Genomic DNA, 21,117 nt, shown 5'->3' on the forward strand with positions numbered 1-21,117 from the left:
TTTATATTTCATCTGATACTGTTAGTGCAGATCCTGATGTGTTTAATTTGCTTTTGAATAGGCATACTGGAGAACTCAAAACAGTATGCTGGAAGATTGCTGATCATAAGAAACACCATTCATACTTTTTGGCTCTTCTAGTCTTCCAGCTTGTGTTTTCTCATATCCAACATTGTTCTGAGCCTCATCACGTCAAAGAAATGTGAAACAATCCCTGATCTAAAGTGGAATTAATAAGCGATGCCTAATATACAGATACATAAGCAAAATATATATGGTATTTAAGTACCTTATAAATATCTAGTGCAAAGAAACTAACATCAGCTTGTGAAAGAAGAAAACAGAGTTCTTTTCTCAATCTAGTAGAAATATAGAGGGATCTAGTCATTTAAATTAACACCTGTATTCTGATGTAGTAAGCACAGTCCATTGTGTTAGAATTCATCAAATTAATTCATTATCCAGTTGGAAATGCCCTTTGTTCTGCAAGCTTGCAAAATCTTAGACATGTGTTGATTGTCTCCAGTAGTCTGTGTGACTACATCACAGTGGAAAGGAATTGTATTGTCCTGTGTTAATGGTTGATTTAGGTGATTCTAGGAGACAGCATTCATAAGTAGCATGTTTAGTTTCTTCTTCCTAGAAGTAGAAATAAAATCCTTCATTAAATTTTCTCTCTCTGAAATGGGGAGCGTGTGTGTGTGTGTTTATTTATATATGGGAGCATGTGCGTTTGTATATGCACTCCATCTAGTGGTGCTTTTTAACACAACAGTAGCATGATTATAAATGCACTTTCTTATTGTAGAATTCTTTTATGTCTTTAACCAATTTTTGTTGGTAAATAATGTTTCATCATGGAAGGAAACAATCGTATATTAGTTGTCATGCAGAACTTGTCATAGGTCTAGAATACAATAGAAAGAAAAAATGAAATTTAAAATTTATGTTAACAGCTCAACCTATTTTGTTATCAGACATCATAAAAGAAGAATATTTCTCAATCACAATATTGCAGTTCACATGATTATTTATAGAAATATTGAATTGTTTTCAAGATATGTCTAATGTCCTTTATGAAGCAAAAAAAATATTATTTGATTAGATAAATGGTTATGCGTTATTAAACTCCTATTGCTGTACTGAAGGAACCACAACTGTGTCAGTCAAGATGAGCTTTCTGCTTTGTAGTGTAGGACTTTCAAAATCAGGTAGAAAAGATGGTAGGATTAATTACAAATGGTCCCCTATATAAATTTGCAAATCTTTTCTTTTTCTCTTAGAGAAAACTTCTTTTCCCAGGCATCTTTTAAATACTCACACTTTTTAGCATGAGGAATGTCTGTGAATGAAATGCCAGATTTTGATTGTTTCTATGCGTATTTTTTTTATCTTGTGTTTTGCAATGACTACAGATAATGGATAATTGGAAGCATCATAAAACAAAAGTGGCATCGTATTGGTTGGTAAAACTGGATTCTGTAAAGCAACGAAAAGTAAGTGATACAGATTTCATTTTCTCAAGATTATCTGATGTAGACAAATGGCTGTGTGTCTACTGGTGTTTAGCAGTAGCTGGGAGTGATTTGACATTACAATATTGGCTAGTATCACTAACATGATGCTCCATGTTTAGACATGCATAATTATCCTGAAATGTAATTGCAAATAAAAATCTTTAAAAATAAGGCTGGTGAAAGAAGAGCAAACAATGAACAATTACTGCTGATACAAATATTTCTGGTCTGAAATTATGGACTGGTTTATTAACACTCCCTTAGAGTTAGTATTATTGAACTTGATTATTTGGATCTTTGACCCACAGTATTAGAACAGGTCACGTTAAAAAAAAAAAAAGTACTTGCCAAGCAAAGATTATTATCATTGTTAGTGTTCAACTACCTGGTTTAGTCTTTCAAAAGCTAATTAGATTTGCTTACCATTCTGTCTTTGCATTTCTGCTATCTAGTAGTTGGCATTGTGCATAGTACCTAAACAATTTTTAATCTGTTTAAAAATTGACATGCTGTAGTATGTCATTCATATCTATATGTCATAACATACATCAGTCAAAATGATCTTCCCAGTGTAACAGTCATTTTCCTTAATGTAGAAAAAAATTTATTTGAGAGTACTGTTAATACTTTGGTGACCCTAAAGCAATATTTGGGTCTTTGTCTCAGTCACTGCCACATTATGTGGATTAGCATATCTGTTCCAGGCATTTAATCTCTGTATTTCTCAGTTTCACAATCTATTTTTATAGACCATAAAAGAAAGCAACTTAATAAAAATGCTGCACACACGATAAATATTATTGTTGGAAAAGGTTGGTTGATTATTATAGAAGAAGAGAAGAAAAATTTTGGGTCCTCATCTCAACTGTTATAAAATCAGCATTATGATCCTCAGTCTTTCGAATTGTATCTTATTCAACATGGCATTAAATGCTTTTATTTTCATACTGGACAGAGAAAATGTTAATTTAATTTGATGTCATATGATAGAAAAATATTTGACTATTTCAATTAAATTATCAAGTTCAGATATTAAAGGGAATATGTATCTACATGGTCTTTTAAAACTAAATTAGACATGATAAACTTGACCATGTAGGAGGCTATAACTTAACCAAAATTATTCTTTAACTGTGTCGAGTGGCAACAGTATAACAGCAGAATTCTTTCTTGTGCTATTGACTGGAATCAGTAGAGCAACCATCTTCATTGGCTGAAATTGTGTAATTTTTTGATTCATACCTAGAAATTTTCTGGCTAATAGTCCTTTGCTTAAAATGATCTAATTTTAATTACAGGAAAGAGTGTCGCAATCCCAATATACATGCACATAGGTCCTTATTACTGTGTGCATGTGGCAGCTGTAGCCTTTAGTCCAAATCCGGAGAGAGGCTTAGTGAGGGCTTTTAGAAAACGGTCGTGTGGAGGAAGAGCTGCTGGGAAGAGGGAGGGAGGAGACATTGGAGGGAGGGCCAGAGAGACAAATGCATAGCTAACAGGGCCAACAGGGCCCAAAATGCACACTGTGGATATGCAGTGAGGATCTCATTTTCAGCAGAAATCATTTTCAGCAGAATTGCCTCCTTTAATCTATGCAGCCATGAGTGTAGGTAGAGGTTGCCGGATAGGGCCCCTCACTGCAGCTAAGATACAGGGCTTTCAGAGAGGACTGGTTAAGGTATCTTGTTTGTTATTTCTTTTTTTTTTTTTTCTTCTTCTTTTTTCCCCCTCCTTTTCTCTTCTTTCTTCCCCCTTTCTCTCCTCTTTCTACCCTTTTCTCTCATTCCTGTTTTCCCTTTGTCTCCTCTTTTTTTCTTCTCTTGCTATATATTTTTTTCTTTTTCCTTCTTCTCAGAATTTTCTCCTGTAAGCATTATTTCAGAAAGTCTGCAATAAAATGGTAGTGTTGTCCTTTATTTGACTGACAGTCATGTATAGCCAAGGGCACATTAACAAAGTCAAGATCATACAGGTTGATATGCCAAGTCATTAGTAAAAATTTACTTTAGTAAAAACTACACAACCAGAAATGTGGATTTCTTTGCCGTTTTTGTGAGGACATCTTTTACAACTTGTGAGACTTAATAGTTCCTGAAGCGCTAATGGGCTCTTCATCTTTGGTTGCACTGGTAATAATTTTTTTTTAAACTGTTTTTAACCTCAATCCTTTCAAGCATTTAGATAGTTATTCTTAGAAGGGTAGTTTTTAAAAATGGATTAACTTTGACAATGACATTGCAGCTCAGGACTGTCAAATGTGTAAGCTTTTGTTGATTTGGAAGAAGCATGTTTTATATTCCAGTGGGGTGGGCAAAGCAGAAGAAAGCTCAAGGTGAAGAATATTTATGCAAGTAAGGAATCTATCTCAAAGGTACTTTCTTTAACTTTGTGAAATACAAAACAGAAACTCAATCCCCTTCACTCTACTTTAGAATAACTGTGAAACTCTAAAACATGAGGAGAAAATACCTGGGCAATGTACTAGATTTCACAGTGTTCGTACCTGACAGCTCTATTTTCTAAAGTATTATTGTACATGATGTAGAAAAATTAAACTCCTGCTCATATTCTCAGTGTCTAACGTTACAACGTTACAGCAGAGGTAAAGGACGCATTTAGAAGAAAGTTGAGAGTATTCCAATAAAATCAATGCATTCAAAAATGAAATTTAGACTCCCAAGACTTCTAGGAAAAGGAGACTTCTGTATGGAAGGAGTTGTGACTGTTTTGTTTTGCATCACTTTACATAATTTCTTTCAAATCTGTTTTGATGGTTACCAGAGGGTCTGTACATCTTGTTTTGAATGTACTCTTTTATAACATCCTGTTCTGTTATGTCTAAATAATCGGTTATGTTGATGATGCAAATTAACGTAAACAGAAAAATGAAGGCAATCTAGGGATATTAGCTCAGAAAAGGGGGGATGTAGGTTCCATAAGTTCCAGCCCTTGTGCAATGCCTTGTCTCTTTTTCTTAAATGGATGATCGAGGCTGTGTTTGCAAATTAAGAACAATTAACTGAGATGATTTCCCCTCTGGCATGCTGGCAATGTCAACACAGTAAAAACAGAACAGAAGATTTTTTTTTTCCCCATGTTACCTGGCAGTCTGCAGCTTTGCTCAAAGATGCAAGGCTCTGTCTTTAGTTTTTGTTAACTCCAGGTGCTAAAGTAAAATAAAGAGGTCTGCACATTTAATATTGTACTTCATAGTATGTGTCTTTTACACTAGTGAGTTAGAGAGTTATATTCCATGGAATTGTTCTGTTTTACCCATGGAGACAAATGACAATTAGTCAATGTAGCATTGCAAAGAAAGGTATAGTTGACTCTTTATGTAATTAGGGACTTTAGTGGCCATTTTTTTGGGTAAGCCTTAGGCAGGTGAGGGGAGGCACAAAGGAAAGGCTGCCTGATGAGCATTAAGGCAAGTAGGGTCATGCTGTTAAGAGAATGTTCTGAAAATCCAGTTTCTTCCTACAAGTGGGGAGCAGTCCAAAAATGGTTATAGCTCCCGCAGTCACTAAATGGGATCACTATCCTTAGTGTATAATTTACTACTCTTTCCAACTCACTCTTTGGGAGGAAGAGATCATAGGCATGCTTTTAGTGTTAGACACCTGCATTCATAAAGATTCCCAACAGAGTGGACAGCATTATATTCCCATTGAGTAATTGCATGCATGGAGTTAGCAGAAGGCCTATACATGCAGGCAATCCTAGATCTTCAAAAAAGAGCTTAAATAAAATGTAAATGATGTATTTCATTATTAATCATTTACAGGTTTTCTGCCCACTAAGCTCTGTACTGTAAACTGTTACTGTGTTCCTGCAAGCATTTTGCTTATTTTTTTGCTTTGTTTTGTTAGTTTGGTCTAATAATTCTGTTTATGAACAACAATTTGCTATGCAGGACCAAACAAATTGAAATTCTACACTACTGTTTTTACTAAATCTCCTTCACCTTTTGAGAGTCAGATATTCAACCATATGAATCCATTTGTCATACGCATCTGACAGTTTCCTGGGAAAATACTGAGTGAATAAAGTATAGAGTGCCAGTGAGGGGCCTAAAATACTACTTCAGTATTTGGAAAGGACTACTTTTCTCATGACAGTATCTAAATAAACAGAAGTCAAGGTGCTCTGCAGCCTGTTTCCCCCCAGGGACTATGGAGGGAACTTAAAAGACTGACTTAAGAGAATTTACAGATGTAAAAACAAGTGTGGTGAATCCCACCTTTGTGTTCCAGTTCAGTGGGGTGTGCAAAGGTATATCAAATAAGAGCCTGGTGAGTTGGATGTACGGCTGCCTATGAGTGTCTGAGTAGCTAAGACTTCCTGGGTAAAAACTCTGCTCCACTGAATGCAGCTTAGAAGCTGCTTTTCTTTGCTCAACATCTTTACACATTTGCATGTAAATATATTAAAATATATTAAATGTATATAATAAATCTATTTAATTTCTATGCACAATAATGTTTATAAAATCTTCCTGTTTCTTTTTCCTTATTTATTTATTTTACTACCCTGTTTACTGCTAAACCAAAATAGTTTGATCTAGGGTAATGCTGAGTTTCAATGGGTATTAAACCAAAAGCAGCTTTAGCTTTTCAGGACATTCTAGTTCTTATAAAGTAGCTGGTATGTTAAAAAGGGAGGGGGAAAAGAAGAAGAGATAATCTTCAAGTATATAATATTTGGGTTGTTAATTATGTTGCTTTTAGTCTCTAATTGCATCCATTTTTGTTTCCTTTTAAATGTTTTTTGTCATTTAAATTAGCTAGTATTCAACGGACTAAAAAAAATAGGAAAGCAATAAAAATAAAATATTTTGATTTAGTTTTCCAAAATGTTATTGACAGAAAAAACGTCTCATAAAAATTTGCTGATGAATTCACAGAAATGAAATGTAGACATGTGAGAATTTATAGCTATGCAGTCAGCTGTGTGTGCAGTGAATCAGAGAACAGTTGGTTTTAGGTTTTGCAATCTGCCTTTGCTTTGACTTGATTCAAGTACTCTTTCTTAGCTTTTGGATATAGTCAAGACAAGCGTTCGTGCAGTCCTCCAGCATGTCTGGAAGGCTCCAGACATTGAAAACTTACATCTGTACCGTCTCTTTAACCGTGTATTTAATCGCTTACTTTGGAGCCATGGTCAAGGCCTGTGGAACTGTTTCTGTAATTCAGGGTAAGCCCGTTTTACTTATTATTTTAATCTTCATAATTTCACAGCTACAAAGACTGATGGCATACTTTGTTGCTCATTTTCATTTAAAAGAACGCTGTAATACATTGAACTTGTTTTAAAACAACATAAAGACCCAGTTAATCAGAAATCTAATAATCTAGGCTAACCGTTTCAGTAATGGAATAGGACGTTTAGTAAGGTTTTTACAAAGATAATAATCTAAGGAAATAAACTAATTTTCAAAACAGCTGAGCTTTTGTTTGACTCTTTCAATTGGATACTCCACAATCTTTAGGCATCTGGCCTGCAATGTGAAATGTAGATTTACCCTGTACAAAATCATAATCATCTTCAGACTTGCAAGTGAAAAATTCTGTCACAGGTGCAGCTGTTATCTCTTGCCAAAAGCAATATCAGTTCTGTGATTTACAAATAATGAGTTTGAATTTTTGTGCTTGATTACATTTGCTGTTTTACACGCTGGTGGGAATTTAAGTATATGCAGACTAGGAAACATACACATTGAGGTAAGCAGATGGTTTTGGTTTGGGTTGCAAATAAAAATTTTCAATGGAGAGAAAAAGGATGAGGCCATATTTTAAAAGTCCAGTATCCTATACTTCAAAATGGACATTCCTGAAATCAGTGACATTCATGTAAGGACAGATCTAGAGAAACAGATATGAAGCAATCTCCCCTCTGAACTTCTTGATAAAATGAAAACAGGAATGTGTAAATATGAAATATATTGCATACAAAAAGACATTTTCTCTGTAAGTATATACAATGTATAAAGTACAGAAGGGATTTTGAGTAGCTTTAATAAATTATTTTAAGAGATTTATTAAAAATTAACTGCAGGAAACACGCATAGTATGCTGATGGCTATTGTATGTACAAAGGAATCAGTTCAACGTATTCTTCACTTATAGTCATTTGTCATAGGTAGAGAATGAGCGTAGTGCACTTGTCAATTGTCTCCCAGCAGAACAGAAAAATGTGCTAACAATGAGGGATCTGAGAGTATCCAAAGGGTCATCAGTTTGTTTGTTTGTTTCTTTTACTATTACCTTCTTCATTGTGAAAGGTTTGTTTTTGTGTGAGCTGTTGTCATCTTTTTTTTTTTTTTTTTTTTCATTGACATGGGCTGTGGGAACATGCAGATAATGTCAGTCCTAAGACTTGCTAGAGGTAGCTATTGGGTATGCTGCATGTTCCAACAGTTTTAAAACTCGAGTGAGAAAAGGCTGTGTTTCCAATTGAAAGTTTCTGTGTTTCCAATCTAAAATGTTTCCTTTGCATAATCCTCTACAGCTGCAAGGGCTGTTCTTCATGCCGAAAGAGGTGTGTGAATTCTTGAGTCAAAGTTCAATTTCTGTTGTCATAAAATATTATAAATACCTTCTCTTTCAATAATGCTGTTACTATTTTGAATCTTACTTCTAGTGTGCCCTTTTGCAGATCTTCTAATATGCATGAAAATTTTCAGTTTTTTTTTCCTCTACAACTATTTTTTTTTTGTTAAAAACATTTAAACAATTCTATTATTCACTTGGCTCAGAAGAACAGTCTTTGAGCCAGCAGAAGAGTTCAATGAAGAGTAGGATTTCACATCTAGCAATGCCTTGGTACATGCAGAACAAGACTCAGCTGACTACAGAATGGAGCTTAATTTTAAATATCAAATTCCTTATAAAAGGAGTTGTCTGTAAAATTTCTAAAAAATGCTGTAAAAATAATATACAAATACTCAGTATGTGTAGAGATCACTCTACAAGTAATATACCTACTACAAAATTCACAGAAGTAAGCAAACCAAAAGGACATTTGTACCTCGTCAGTAGGCTGTTTATTCAGTTGCAAGCATCACTCTTGCCATGTGATCCTCAACACAGACCTTAAGACAACTCTGTAGCAGAGGCCAGCTTCTCATCAGTCGTCCTTAGCATTAATTGTGTCATTTGAAAGAACAGATTGGAATAAACATAGGGCACATGTAGATTCTGGGGACGGGTGTTGGGAAGGAGTATTAGCGTGCTAATTAAGAAACAACATACGTATGTGAAAATATATCAAGCAATATGGCGCTTTCACTATTAATAATAATATCTGGAGAACGGAGGTCATAGCCTCTTGCAGTTAGTTCTTTGCTAGGCACATAGTATTTTAGTAAAAAGAACAGACAAAGAAACAAAGGAAACGTCGGTGAAATAACCTTGATGTAGATGGTTTCATATAGCTACAGTTGTTTTACTGTATAGTAAACAATTAAAATTAATAATAGAAAACTGATAGAACCAGATCACTTCAGATGGTTTTAAAAAGAATGAGATGTAATTGACAGTATTGCACAACCAAGCCTAATACTGTCCTCTGGATCTAGCGAGAGCTCGATTTCTTACTCATGTATGGAAACTAAAGCTGCAGCATAACAAACAGCTTCCTTGGGTAACTATACTCCAGTCCTTATTGATTGCAGGATAACAGAATATGAACTGCATCTGTGTAGCATATAGAGGAGATTGCACAGACACACATATGTGTGAATTTTAATGAGATTTCATATAAATTTCCAAATATCAATCTTTATTCTTGGGGTAATTGTATATCACTGTGGTCATAATCAGCCATAATTATAGCAGGTCACATATTACTCTTCACTGGTAAAATCCCTCGTAACTGTCAGAAAGTGATTATAGACCTCAAAGCCCAGAGTTTAAGAAATTTATCAGGAGAGTTTCTAGCAAGAGATTTGGGAGATTTTTAGGTTAAATTAGAATATAATTATGTGCAACACTGTGAATCTGGTGAATGAATGTAATACTTAGAACTTCGTCTTGCTGCTTTCCACCAGATGTCACATTGTAGAGGAAAGAATGAAGACAGTAGATTAATTTTCACATAATAGCAAATATGAAAATTTCATGGACAGGAAACAATATTGAGAAAAATACATTAAAGAAGGCAGTAATTCTTGAAGTAGTATAATTATTCTGCTTATTAAATAAACAGACTTGATGCCTTAGAAACTATATTACTTAATTCATTATATGGATAAGAATTAAAGAGAAAAATGCTTCTCTAAAATTATGTGTGTGGTAGCAATTCTATAGAACTGAATGGTTTCAGCTCAAACATACTACTTAGACTAGGGATCCAGGCTGAAAAATCAGTTAGATATACATACAACTTGTGTTTTGGACATTAATATTCACAATTGCATCATAATACAGTGTAATTTTAAAAATCTCATTAGGATGAAGTAGACATGCTGGTTCTTTGATATGTACTAAAATTCAGTGTTTTAAGAACAAACTTCTTACCTCAGGGATGCAAAATCTACTACTGATCTCAGTGGGACAGGACTAAATCATCCTGGATGCTATGCTGAACCCCAAAAATGGATGCAGCAAATTTTCCTCACTCTGTGAAGTGGCTCTTTCATAACCAAATAAAAAACCTCAAGCTTACAAGCCATCTGTGCTACTAGATAATGTTTTGATGGAAAAAAAAGGTCTTCACAGGGACCATGTTGCCTTTAGAACATATATTATGGCCTGTAATCTGGTAAGATTTCACATATGAAGATTAACTTTTTAACATGTGTTTTGGACTCTCTTTTCCTGTAAACAGGCAAGTTCATGCATTTTCTTTTGTTCCTTTATTGCTAAAACTGATATAAAGCAGTAAAGCTCTCAGATATCAGTCTGTGGAAGAAAACATGGAGTCGTGTCTGTTTCCATAACAGGAGCTCTTGGGAAACCATATTCAGTAAAAGTGCAGAGGTGGTGACTCCTGAGCAACTCCAGTGTTGCCAACGGATAGTACAGCTTTGTAAACACTGCCTGCTAGTGGTTTACAAATATTCATCCGGCTCCAGAGGATCACTGACTGGAATTAGCCCCAGCTGGGATGATACAAGGTATGTATTTCAATGTTCTCACTCAAAATTATAATGATGAAAGATAATATTGCTGTTTCTGCTACACTTTCCTTTAAGCCTCATTCACTAAGTATTAAAAAAAAGGGAGGGGCAATAAACCCCAACATTTCCCCTGATCCTTGATTCTTTCATTCTAAGCTCTCTAGCTCACTCATGAAATACAGTGAAAAAATTTGCTATGTACCATTTGTGTGAAACTACCCTTACTAAAGTCTTGATTGCCTACTGCCTAAGTAGCTGCAGCAGAGGCTTTCTGTAAAGCGAACTGAAAATTTCCTTTCTTCCGCTTCTCAGATCCCTCAAAGTCAGTGATTCCAGATTTGCATTCTTAGAGGTATCCTAACATGTATGATACTTCTGGCTTCACATTCGCAGTGGGATGCTATAGGGGCACAACTCCAGCCAAGGGTCAGGTAAGTGCCATCTGATTTACTGTATTGCACAGTTTTGCAAAGTTGACTTCCAAAACCTACAGTTTTAAAGCTTTATTATTTCATCTCACAGAGCACAAATATATTTTCAAACCTTGCAAAACAGCATCATATAGTAAAAAAGAAAAAAAATATTTGGCACTTACCTGATTCTGCATTGGCTGGTTTAGTTCTCCTACCGGATACAATAAGGATTATATTGTCAGTGTAGGGATTACTGAAAATGCTCCAACTGTGGGAGTCGATGATCTCTAATTCAGCACTCTTAGATGGAAAATTAAATGTACGTTTCAAATTACTTAGGTTCCAATTTCTATCCATAACGGCAATTTGAATTATTATGTATATAAACTTACAAATGCTTTATTTATATAAAGTATCTTACAGACCCTATATCATAGAAGGGCTTTATGAGGTAAATAGCATGTGAAAAGTGAACCTTTGATATATTATCTGTTAAATTTATTTTATGACTTAATTGTGTACTTGGTATATCTCAGGCTGGTTATTTGATACATTGAACTCTCATTTGTTACTGTCATATGAATCTTAAGGCGATCTAACATAATTTAAAACCACCTAGAAACTGAATTTGGTCATAGCAAAAGTAGAAGTATATAAAACAAAACAAATCATATTCAATATTAACAACTACTGAGCTGTCGCAGGAATATGGTAAAGTCATTTAGTGTAGTAAAGAGTAGAAAATCTTCAGGCTTGAAGTTTTTATTACTTTTACTGTTAATACTGCAGAAAATTTTTCGTCATAACCAACTGCAAACTATTCAAACTGATCAGATGAGATTACTCTTATGTACTGCAGCTAGCAATCTTGCATTTGGAAAGCAGTGAAGTGAATGATCCAACAGGACTTTTTCATCTCTGGTTTCTGTGTTTATTTTGACACTGAACGGAAGTTTATTCATAACTTTCACAGGCGAGAGGAATCTAGGATCTGTTATGTCCTAGATAACGATATTTCTTCAGCAGTGTGGTAGCATGACAACTCTGACTGAAGTTAATGGCTTTATATTAATATCCATCTCTACTATGTATAAAGCAATATGCTAGTTTACCATGATATTCTGGATCTGTGAAATGAAAGTATGTGTGGAAATAAATGCTCTTGCCCATGGTGCCTGCCCCACAATATGTAAGGTAATAAATTTTTTTTTCTAGAAATGGGAGAACCACAGTATTAATTCTCTTCCCATCATCTAGGTTTCTGTTTCTAAATTATGTAAGAAACTATGCTACTACCAACAGTTTTCTTGAGTGACAGGAAAATTTTGTGAAGTGCAAGAGATAATAATATAGTTTAATAAATGTACAACAAGTTAATTTTTTTCAAGACTTTATAAAATTTAATTTGAAGAACTTACTTTGGTTTTTGTTTTGTTTTTTGACCAGAAAACTTTTTTTAAGTTTTGCATTGATGACTAAAGGCTTCACAGTTATCAAATAGATACATCTTTATTTAGGAAAATAGATTTCTATGTGGAGAGGGAAAAAAGCTAGAGTTCTTTTTTCACTTTCTGGATTTGTTCTCAGTTCCAGCTCCTAACTGTAAATCCACTGTATATGATGAAGAGATTAAAGTATTAACATGAATGTGCATTAATGTATTTTTTTCTCACAAAATTTAGTGTAAATAAAACAGCAGACCTCAAAAAAAAAAAAAAAAATCATTTAAATAATAGCTAAAAAATAAACTGTGCAAAAAGCTGGACCTTTCTCATTTTTGATAAATTCACCCATGTTTCAAAATTTAAGAAATGACGAAAAGTACCATCCACTGCTAGATCCTTACAGCTTGCTAAGTAATCTTATGGCGTATTCTTAGAGAAGCATCAGAACTGTTCACTTTAAGATCAAGCAAATGTAGGACTCAGTCTGCTGAGGCAGTGAACTGTCAAGCTCACCACCAGCCCATACCAAATCAAACTTTTTTTGGTAACTTGTTGAAAAACTGAATTGGTGATAATAACATTTGATAATAACGTGATTAGTAGGATCAGTGTTTTAACTTATTCATCATTAATCAATATGATTCACTAGAATGATGCAACATTTTTAAAGCAATAATTTATACAATGTGTTACGCTAATCCATCTTAACACTGACATCATTCTTTAGGAAACTCTGATTTAGTGTGGATGTTATTTCTGCACACGTACTGTACTCATATGTACTCATATTTCTGCAACTATTAGGAAATGATAACATGAAACAGATTTAAGAATATATATTAGACATGATAAATGTTTTTTGTAGTATTGTGTAAGATACGTGCTATATAATTACCTGAATTTTAAAGGATAAATAGTCACAAGTGATAAATAGTCACAGACTTACTATGCTGTAGCATCATTGTTTCTTGCTTTACTAGAGTGGTGATGATAGCATGAGTACTTTTAGGGAATTAGAATAGGAAACCAAAACTGAATAATTCTATTTTTTTTTTCCTCTAATAAATGTTTTCTTACAACTTTACTTTTAATAACATAGTTAACAATAACTGCAGTTTTTACCTAATTTAAATTGAGCAAGTAGTACTATAATAACAGAGCATGAAATGTTAATTTTTAATAGTGTCATTGCACAGAATGCCATTGTTAATTTACTTTCTTGCTTAAAGAAGACTGGCAAGATACTTGGTCGTCATACAACATCCTGAAATTTTGCTAAGACTCTCTCTGACCTTAAGATCTGTTTTCTGAGTCAGTTAATGCCTAGTGCTCTGTATGTGGTGTATAAGTAGTGCTTATTGCACATATTTTCCTGTGTGAAACAATTACAAGGTATGGCTCTTAATTCTTTCACCCTTGAATGTTATCTTATGTGTAAATTCGGCTGTATTTTCTATATCATTTCTAGGTGTTTGTTGCCAGGACCTTCACAGTTCATCACGAAATCATCCTCGTCCAACCTTAGCTGCAGTTCATCCGGAATGCCTCGCCCTAACATTTTGTTCACACACAGATATAGTCACTTGTGAAGCAAATGAAAAGTTACTTTCCATTGTAAATAATGGCACTCCATATATACATTTTTTTTCAAATTAAAATTTGTCATGGAGCTAAATGAAAGCAATGTTATAATATGGTAGTAAGTATATATCATATAGCTGAAAACCTACTGTAAAAGCATAGCTTTTCTGGAAGCATAATAAACCTTGTTAAGCTGGTTACACACATTTGAATGTGTAGATCTTGCTAGGTTTATAAGTAATTCCTACTAGAAATGTTATTTTTGCTGCAGAATATAGAAATGAAATTGATCTGGAAGATCCTATTACAGTGTTACATTATTTTGTATGTACAATACTTTGACTTGAATATTATTTATTGTAAAGTATACTATTTATTGTCTCAGATGTAATTGATCCTTTAACTAGACAGATGATTAAAAAAAACTGTAGTGGAACACTAAAACTGTAATAATCATTAAAAATAATCTGATAATTTCTTGCACATGTTTAAAGTAATGCCCCAAATCCTGTAAGCCAAACCTGAAGCAGGTATCTTTTCATTTCTCCTCTGAAATTATGAGTCTTGGTTAGTGCTTTTACTTTTCTTAAAGGACATGGTATAGTATCTTTTAGTCAAAGTGGAGGCATTCTGTATGCAGATAGTAAAAATATCAGTTCATGCATTCAGTTTCTAATTGGATTTTTTTAATAAAACAGAAGCCAATATTTGTTAACTAGCTTTCATTCACATTACCTTACCTATGGCCTGTGCCTTTAAGTTTCCTTTGGGAGCAAGCAGTCACCTACAACTTGTGCAAGCATGCATAGTGCATAGTTTTTCTGTTTTACTACACAAGTGGTAAAGCAGACATTTTTAGGAAATACTGCAGCTATAATTTATTATTTCAACCTTATACTAATTGGTTTGCTGTAGTTTTTAGCATACAATCCAGTACATACTGTAGAATGTGTTGTTTAGCTAGACAGTATTTTCTAGACTTATTGACACCTTTAAATGTTGGAAATGTAATTCAGTAGGAAGCTCTCATTCAGATTCAGCTTCCTCAGCCTGGCTGAGGGGCACAAAAGAAACCGAGTCAGAACAGGAACACAATTAACAGGACTTGTAACCTGAAAGCATCATTCAGGTTTTGTACTTATACCCTTCCATCTCATTCAGCGTTGTGCCATGTAAGCCTTATTTGTTATATAAATAATTATTAAAAAAAAAACAAAACACAGCTAATCTAGATTTTTTTGTTTGTTTGTTTAACTGAGTGAAGAACAGAGTAGTAGGTATTTACCAAAGACTTGTTTACTTTCTAATAATGCAATCTTAAAACTTGTTTGTAAATTACCGATGTATTTTAGGTATACGTTAAAAATAATTTATGGGGGGGTTAATTGTCCTCAGGAGAAGTATATTAGAGGTTTTTGATATCCAGAAATTTATGAGAAATTTAAGAGACTTAAGAGATTTGAGACTGAAGTTGTCTGGAATTTAATTATTATTATTTTTTTTTAATTTTAGTATATATATCAAATTGGGAATTCTGGTGAGATTTTTGATGCCTGTGCTGTAGTGCCTCAGCTCTAGAACTGCAAGATACAAGATAGGAAGACTATTTGTAAACAAATAATAATAATAATAATAAAAAGACAAAACAACAACACAAAACATAGATTAGCCAGATATAAGCAGTCTTCTTGTCTGGTAAAAATATTTTTCATTCTCATGGTAATACTGATTTAGTAATACAGTATGTTCACATTAATTGTGTATATTTCCTTTGATCCATATTGATAAAGCATATTATGATTATCTGTAACACCTAATAAAAGCTGTAAATCCTTTCTTCTTGGGGCAGCTTCCACTGTATTCTGCTTTTGGCATGACGGGGGAAACAGCTTCAGCCTACTTTACCCAACTCAAACAGAATCCTATGACAGCGGGTTCACATGGCTTTGTCTTTTTCTTTTTAAACTGCTTTTTATAAGTATTCTCAGAGGCCAGTGCTGGGACAGGTCAATCTGTACAGAGCAGTCTGCCAGCTGAAAGAGGACTACCAAGGATACCTGTGTGGTACAGACATACAGAAAAAAGGTATTTAGTATGTACAAAAGTGGACCAGATGGTTGATTTATGTCTGATGCTGTTTAATTTATTTCTGATAACCTTTCCTAGAGTAGTACTGCATTCCTAATAATGTGTGAATCAGTACTTACAGCATCTAAGAATGTTAATTTGAGTACGTTAAGTATATTCAAGGATGTCACCCCAGCTGAGGTGCAGGCTGGTTTCCTGTCACGCCCTGTGGGGAACGTCAGGCTGCGATTCACTTCCCTACCTGTCATTAATGACCCAACCCTCACAAACCGACTGATATTTATACAAAAATATTGGCATTTGGTGGGAATTTTTATTTAGTGTTATTTTTTGTCGTTGTTTGGAGCCGGCTGGAGGCAGGGGCAGCGGCAGTTGCAGGGCGCGGAGGACGCCGTGCCGGCAGAACCGGCGGCGAGGAGGCGCAGCCGTCGCTGCGCGGCCTCAGGGTGCCGCAGCTCCCGGGGGGTTCCCGCCCTGGCTCTCCACAAGCCCGGGGCCGCTGCGGGGGCCGCCCGCCGGAGGGCGGCAGCAGGCAGGGCGCAGCCCCCCGGTGTCTCGGCAGGGCGCTGCGCCCCCAGAGGCGCTGCTGGGGGGACCTCTGCCCGCAGCTCCTTGGGCTGCACCGAGGCGTGAGGCGCAGGGCTGGGGTTTTAAGCACAAGCACCACGACAGGTGCCTGTCCCGCTGGCTGGTTGTCGAAATCAGCTCCTGTCGCTAACGGCACAATCAGGGTAAGCTCACACACAGTGGGTGTTTGAAAGCAGCCAGCACCTGGCGTGATTTAGGTGGAAACCTCTCACGGTTTCCCCAGCAGCCACACAGGCTCTGTCCCCCGGGGCCTGGCCAGAGGGCTGGGCTGCGGGCGGCACGCAGACCGGCTTGGCTGTGTTGTTCCCTGCCGCCTACTACTGCGCTGGGTAAACGCTGTCACTTCAAAGCAGGATGAACAGCTGTAGGGTTGGGCTCAGAAATACCAATTATGAAACCTTAAAAAGATTTCACACCTTATTTGTGCTGTGAAACAGTTCTTACCCTGTGAGAGCGCAGCCTGATGGCATCTGCTCTTTTAGGCTTTACTGGAGAAAAATACCGACTGAAATCTGTGGGAGCTCAGTTCGTACGGGCTATGAGGCGGGCTTCCAGGGGCTGACCAGAAAGGTTGCTGCTTTCTGTGGCAGAAAGCTTTTGCTGGTGCAAAGCTATTATTTGTCTCTGGTCTGCAAACAGCTATACCTCTTCTGTTCCCAGGAACTGAATTTTCTGGTAAGAGAAAGTGCATATAAATGTGCTTCTTTAGTTTTGGTAATACACTTGGACTTCCAAATGCAAAGTCACAGGAGCAAAGAAAATACATTTTTGAAAGCATCTGTTTGCCAAAGTAATATTAAAGGAAACAGAGTATTTCACAAAGATACCCTTTTGGTAGACCTTTGCCTTGGGTTAATGGTCCGCCTAGAAATAAATGTTTTATTCTCTATGTGAAAACCAGTCACTAAGTGTCAATTCTCTATCCAGGAACATAAATAAATTCACATCAGCTTTTAAAACTACATCTGAATGACCTTTTAGCTAGGCTAGGAGTTCTAGGGCAAATTCATTTTTAAATACACAAACACAAATTTACAGTTTTTGACTTTCCCCGAATCTTCAAGTGGAAGGATCGAATTACATTGACAGTCATATAACATCTAATTTAGGTGTTAGCAAATGTGAATATTTGCAAGTTAGCTTTGCATGCAGTGTTAAAACAGTTAACTTGAAGCTGTTGCGTTTATTCCCATTTTCAGGAGAAGATAATTTGCTGTTAAATGGTGTAGCTATTGGAAAATCTTTCACTATGGCATTTGCTAAAAACATTTGTAATTTTTTTTTCTGTACGTGGTAAAATTCTCATGCATTAGTTGTTATTCTGCTTCTGTGTTCTTTGTTCTCTGTCAGCCACCTCTGTGCAGTTTCCTACATTGTGCAAATGTTTTGTTAATGCAGAAGAGTCTTTGTTGGTATGTAAATAGCTGTAGCACTTAGGACGCAAGGAAATCAGTGGTAATTTTACCATTTATGTATATGGAGCAGGAGCAGATTCTGCTTGTGGGGGAGCAAGACAGATACAGTCTTAGTGTTTTTGTCTTTTTTTTTTTTTTTTTCTACGTTCTTGTTTCTTCTTTTAAAACAAAAGGCAGCATTCACTCAGTAAGGAAAACCCTTAATACTGCACTTAGAGCTCCCCTCCTTTCACAATAAATGATATTAACCATACCACAAAATTGTACATTTAAAACTGGTTTGCGTGGCCTTTAAATGCCCTCTGAAAGGGTCTATCTGTTCTTAGTGACACAGAGCAAAATGGAGCCTGCCCCTGGCTGAAATGGTGGCTGACACCGATCCCCAGAATCTACTTTGTATTCCACGTCGGCTCAAATGGCTGCACAGCGGTCGGTCACCCTCTGCGCCTATCCCTGTCAAGAGTTATCAGCCACATCACGGAGGGTAGAGGAGCGCAAGGAAGTGACCCGTACCCGCCTTTGCTGCTGTGCTGTGATCAAACAACTGCTCATGGCTACTGCAGCGCAGTTTTGCCAAGCATTGTTACGCAGCTTGCTGCAGCGGTGTTTGACAGGATATGCACTTCACTTGCTGCAAAGGTCTGACTTTGAAAGCTGAGGGTGGCAGTCATGGAGTACAGTGGAGCCCGGAAGGGCTAAAAGGAGTCAGGACATCTGGTAAGACAATTCATTATCCCGGAGCAGGTTTTGCATTAAAGGTTTTTTCCTTGTGCCCATTCTTGTGGAAATTATTTGCTCTGTTGCAGCAGAACAAAAGATTGCCTCATCAAATGCTATCTATGAATTTTAACTGAGTGGAATTGTGTCATCTGACCATCCACACCCTTGGTTGTTCCTGCCACAATTCCCCGCAATCCACTCTTTCAGAAGTTTTTCAGAAGGGTGTAGAGGGCCCTGTTTTCCAAACAGGAGATTTCCATAGCAAGATAAAGGAAAAAATGTCACGGTATACCTGTATTGCAAGCTTCTGAGTAGCACATAGATTTCTTGATCTGACTGAGATCTCAGAAGCTGTCTGGTTGTCATTGTGTAAGAGCCTGCCATAGGGCTAATTTGCTTTGTGAAGAGAAATACAGCTCTGAGTGGCAAATGTGTGGACTCAGCAATACCTCAAATAAAACATCCAAGACGGGACAAAGGTGGAAATTCAGTGTATTTTTCCAGCAGCACGCACCTGCACCCCAAGCCACCCCTGTGCGTAGGTGTGGCTCTGCTGAGTGCTGAGCGCTCACAGCTTTTGCTGCAGTCACTACATCCTTTCAGCTCTGACACTGCTTACTCTGCCAGAGCCGCCCTGTGCCATGTGCAGCTGCAGATTTCAGCACTACAAATCTGTGTTTGGTAAGATAACCAGAATGCAATATCCCTTACAAATGCAGTGAATTAGTCAAACGACAGCATTGCTGATGAGAAGTAGGGTGGACTGACCTGTGCAGAGATCTGTACTTTCTCTGGTACCCAGATTAGTAGGGGACCGTGTGCAGTGTAGATTTATTTGTAGTAATAAACTATATTCATAAATGGCCAGCAATCTCAGGAATATGGCAGGTTTGAAGGAGTTGCCCTTTTTTTCCAGCCACATCTACCCTTTCTGGCCTACTGTGTGTTTGCAGGCATTCTGCTAAGCAGGGTAATTGGGAATACAACTGCTGCTTGTGGGATTTTTGCTGTTGATAGGAGTAATCTCTTCTTTTTCAAAATCATGTAGGATTCCTGCCATCTGACTTCTTTTATTCTAATTCAGAGAATGAATAAAGCACCTGCATCAAAATGACATGGTACTAGACAAATAAGCTACAGGGCAGTTAAAGTTCAGTCACATTATTGTCACTTGCTTCGGTGTATAGTACATTATGGAACCAGAGACAACTGAGAAAGCTTACTGGCATAGTGAAAAATAAGGTCTTCTGACACTTAAAATTTCTACCAGTATCGGGAAGCTAGACCTGACAGCATCTTCCCAATCATTAATTTACTTAGCTTGTGGAAAGGTTTCTCAGAATACTCAGCATGAGCTCCTGCGGCTGTGTGGTTTGCACTATGTAAATGCACCACATAATATATAAACTCACAGGATTGAACACCAAGCACAGAGTTTGTGTATACCTTTAGTTTTGTCTGCAGTTGTTTCAGACTATGTGTTCCTTGCCTGTCACCACATCCCCTGGTTTTGTTTTGAAACATGACATGAACCAGAGACAGCTCTCTTACTTCCTTCAGCCGTGACATGGCTTTTGACATACCGAGAAACTAAATGCTTTGCTCCACAGATATGCCACTGAGTATGACAGTGCTGGTCACAGTTGCTGAATAATGGAAACATAGGTAGTCAGAGATTTTTTTTTGGAAAAGCAGTGTGGAGTGCAGCAGTTTTATACTTATGCACTTACAAGCTATTGGTATCTTGCTAGCTCATGTTATTACAGCTTTCAGAGTAGTGTGATAGAGGAAGGCATTGCTAACGCCGAGCATTCTTTCTGAAATGGAAAGGTTTGCAGTTTTTCCTTCCTTCTTTCAATCTCTCCCCCCACCCTGATCAAGTTGAGGAAACAGTAAGTACTGTATGTCTTATAGCTTCCAACCGCTAACAAGTCTGGGTGTGAGTAAAGGCTTAATAGCGATATCAATTAACAGCTAATGTGTATCATTGTTCAAACCATCCTAGTATGTGTTCTAATCTGCATTTGAATACAAATGTTCCTATACAAAATTCGTTTGAATTGTCCAAACACTATCCAATTAATGTACTTTGTAACATCCCTGGATGTTATATATTCATGGGAATCTTCTTTCAAGTACACAAATATGTGTATTATTAGTGGTAATAGAAAACCTATTCAGGATTAGAAAGCTGAAGTAATTGGACGGCTACTCTTTCCTTAGAAACAGCCA

At 36.5% G+C, this 21,117-nt stretch overlaps 1 protein-coding gene across 7 annotated transcripts in view; it reads left to right on the forward strand.

Annotated features, from left to right (window-relative positions):
- The window catches only part of TTLL7 (tubulin tyrosine ligase like 7), a 74,281-nt gene extending 58,931 nt beyond the window's left edge, over positions 1-15,350 (forward strand). For 6 of the 7 annotated variants that reach the window (XM_084528521.1, XM_084528522.1, XM_084528524.1 and 3 more), the window contains 4 exons: positions 1,416-1,496; positions 6,550-6,710; positions 10,459-10,632; positions 13,962-15,350. In XM_084528521.1, coding sequence (XP_084384647.1) covers positions 1,416-1,496; positions 6,550-6,710; positions 10,459-10,632; positions 13,962-14,082 — 537 coding nt within the window. In that variant the 3' untranslated portion in view covers positions 14,083-15,350. Of the gene's footprint in view, positions 1-1,415; positions 1,497-6,549; positions 6,711-10,458; positions 10,633-10,947; positions 11,067-13,961 lie in introns of all 7 variants that reach the window. The other variant, XR_014695680.1, reaches the window with a different exon arrangement.
- The last annotated feature ends 5,767 nt before the right edge of the window (positions 15,351-21,117 follow it).

The sequence above is a fragment of the Aythya ferina genome (assembly GCF_964211825.1).
Source record: "Aythya ferina genome assembly, chromosome: 8".
NCBI lineage: Eukaryota > Metazoa > Chordata > Aves > Anseriformes > Anatidae > Aythya > Aythya ferina.